Source organism: Myotis brandtii, unplaced genomic scaffold (genome assembly GCF_000412655.1).
Source record: "Myotis brandtii unplaced genomic scaffold, ASM41265v1 scaffold207, whole genome shotgun sequence".
NCBI classification, from domain to species: domain Eukaryota; kingdom Metazoa; phylum Chordata; class Mammalia; order Chiroptera; family Vespertilionidae; genus Myotis; species Myotis brandtii.
In genome coordinates, this window is record NW_005357736.1 from 227,514 (window position 1) to 228,938 (window position 1,425).

Sequence of the window (1,425 nt, forward strand, 5' to 3'; positions counted from 1 at the left end):
CAAGGTGGCTGCGCGGCACCAGGACAGCTCAGGGGTGCCTCGGGGCTGTGGCACCAGTGGGCACGGCAGCCGGTTCTTTAGGATGCCTGGGTGGGAACAGCGGGGGACAGGATGTGTAAAAGGGGGGCAGGGACTCCCCGGGTCTAGGGACATGGCAGCCTCGGGGTCCCTGTGACACAGGGTTGGGGGCAGAAACCCCTGGGAGAGGCGCAGAGGCAGCTTCTGGGAGTTCCAGAGGCAGCTGGACAGGCCAGCGGGGAGGCGGTCATCGCCTGGGCCAGGACGGGACAGCTCCCACGTGCAGGGGTGGGGGCAGCCCCAGGTCCTGGTGATGCTGACAGGGTCAGAGGGCAGAACCCCCTGGGCTGGGGCAGGGCACTCCCGGGGGTCTCTGGGTGCAGAAGTCAGGGCAGGGAGCCCTTGGGGGGCGGGACCATCTCTCAGGACCCCTGTCCAGCAGGGGAGAGGCAGGAGCTCTGAGGCCTGAGGCACAGGGGCTCCTGGGGCTCGCAGGACGCAGATGGGGTTGGGGGAGGACCCCTGGGCTGGGGCAGGAGGCCCTGGGGTTTCTGTGGTCCACACCAGGGCGGGGCAGGCAACGCGCAGCCATGACGGCATCCCCAGGGACTGTGGTGCAGGGTAGGGGATCGGAAACCCCCAGATCGGAGCAGAGGGAGCGCTCAGGCCCCCGGGGAGCAGTCTGGGTGGGAGGGTGGAACCCCGAGTCAGGACATGGGGTCCCTGAAGTACAGGCCAGGCCAAGGCTCGCACCTTTCCTCTGGCGCTGGGCCCGGCCCAGGGAGGTCTCGTCGCCGCTGGTCAGGGCCGCGTCCGGCGGGTTGTTGTTGGCCGAGTCCTTGCTGCTGCCCAGCCCCAGGCGCCTCTCGGAGCCCCAGGCCTGCAGAGCGCAGGGCACAGCCTCACACTCGCCCAGGGCGGGCCAGTAGGACAGGAGGTCATTGCCGTCCACATCTGCAGAGCCAGGGCCATGACAGGACCCGGTGGTTCATGACCCCTGCGGCCCCGATTCTGACCCCTGACCCCAACGGCCCCTAAAACCCTGGCTGTCCTGTGAGCACAGGTGCGAACGGGAGGCGGCTCTCAGAGGTCCGTGAGCCTTCGGGGCACTAATGCGCCCTCCCTCTCAGCTGGAGGCGGACAGAGACAGGGGGGAACCGGATGCTGAGAGAGGAGCCCCACCCCAGGGAAGCCCCGCGGCTGGAGGGGTGGCGTGTCCCCTAGAACACCCTGACCTGCTCTCCGGGCACCGGCTGTGCGGGCCTCCAGCCACGGAACACGCCGGAGGCGGGAGGGGAGAGGGGTGCCGGCCCAGCAGGTCGGGCCCAGGAGTCCTCGGGGCAGGAGGGTCCCTGGGTCCCACCCAAGTGGGACGGGGTGTCCTGGTCACCCGGGGGTCGGGGGGCC

The 1,425-nt window shown here is 70.0% G+C and overlaps 1 protein-coding gene across 1 annotated transcript in view; it reads right to left on the minus strand.

Annotated features, from left to right (window-relative positions):
• CELSR3 (cadherin, EGF LAG seven-pass G-type receptor 3) overlaps nt 1–1,425 on the minus strand; it is a gene marked incomplete at its 5' end in the record, with an annotated part of 35,914 nt that overhangs the window by 14,622 nt on the left and 19,867 nt on the right. Inside the window, one exon of the mRNA XM_014538980.1 lies at nt 772–972. Within this exon, the coding sequence (XP_014394466.1) occupies nt 772–972 (201 nt within the window). The remainder of the gene's footprint in view (nt 1–771; nt 973–1,425) is intronic.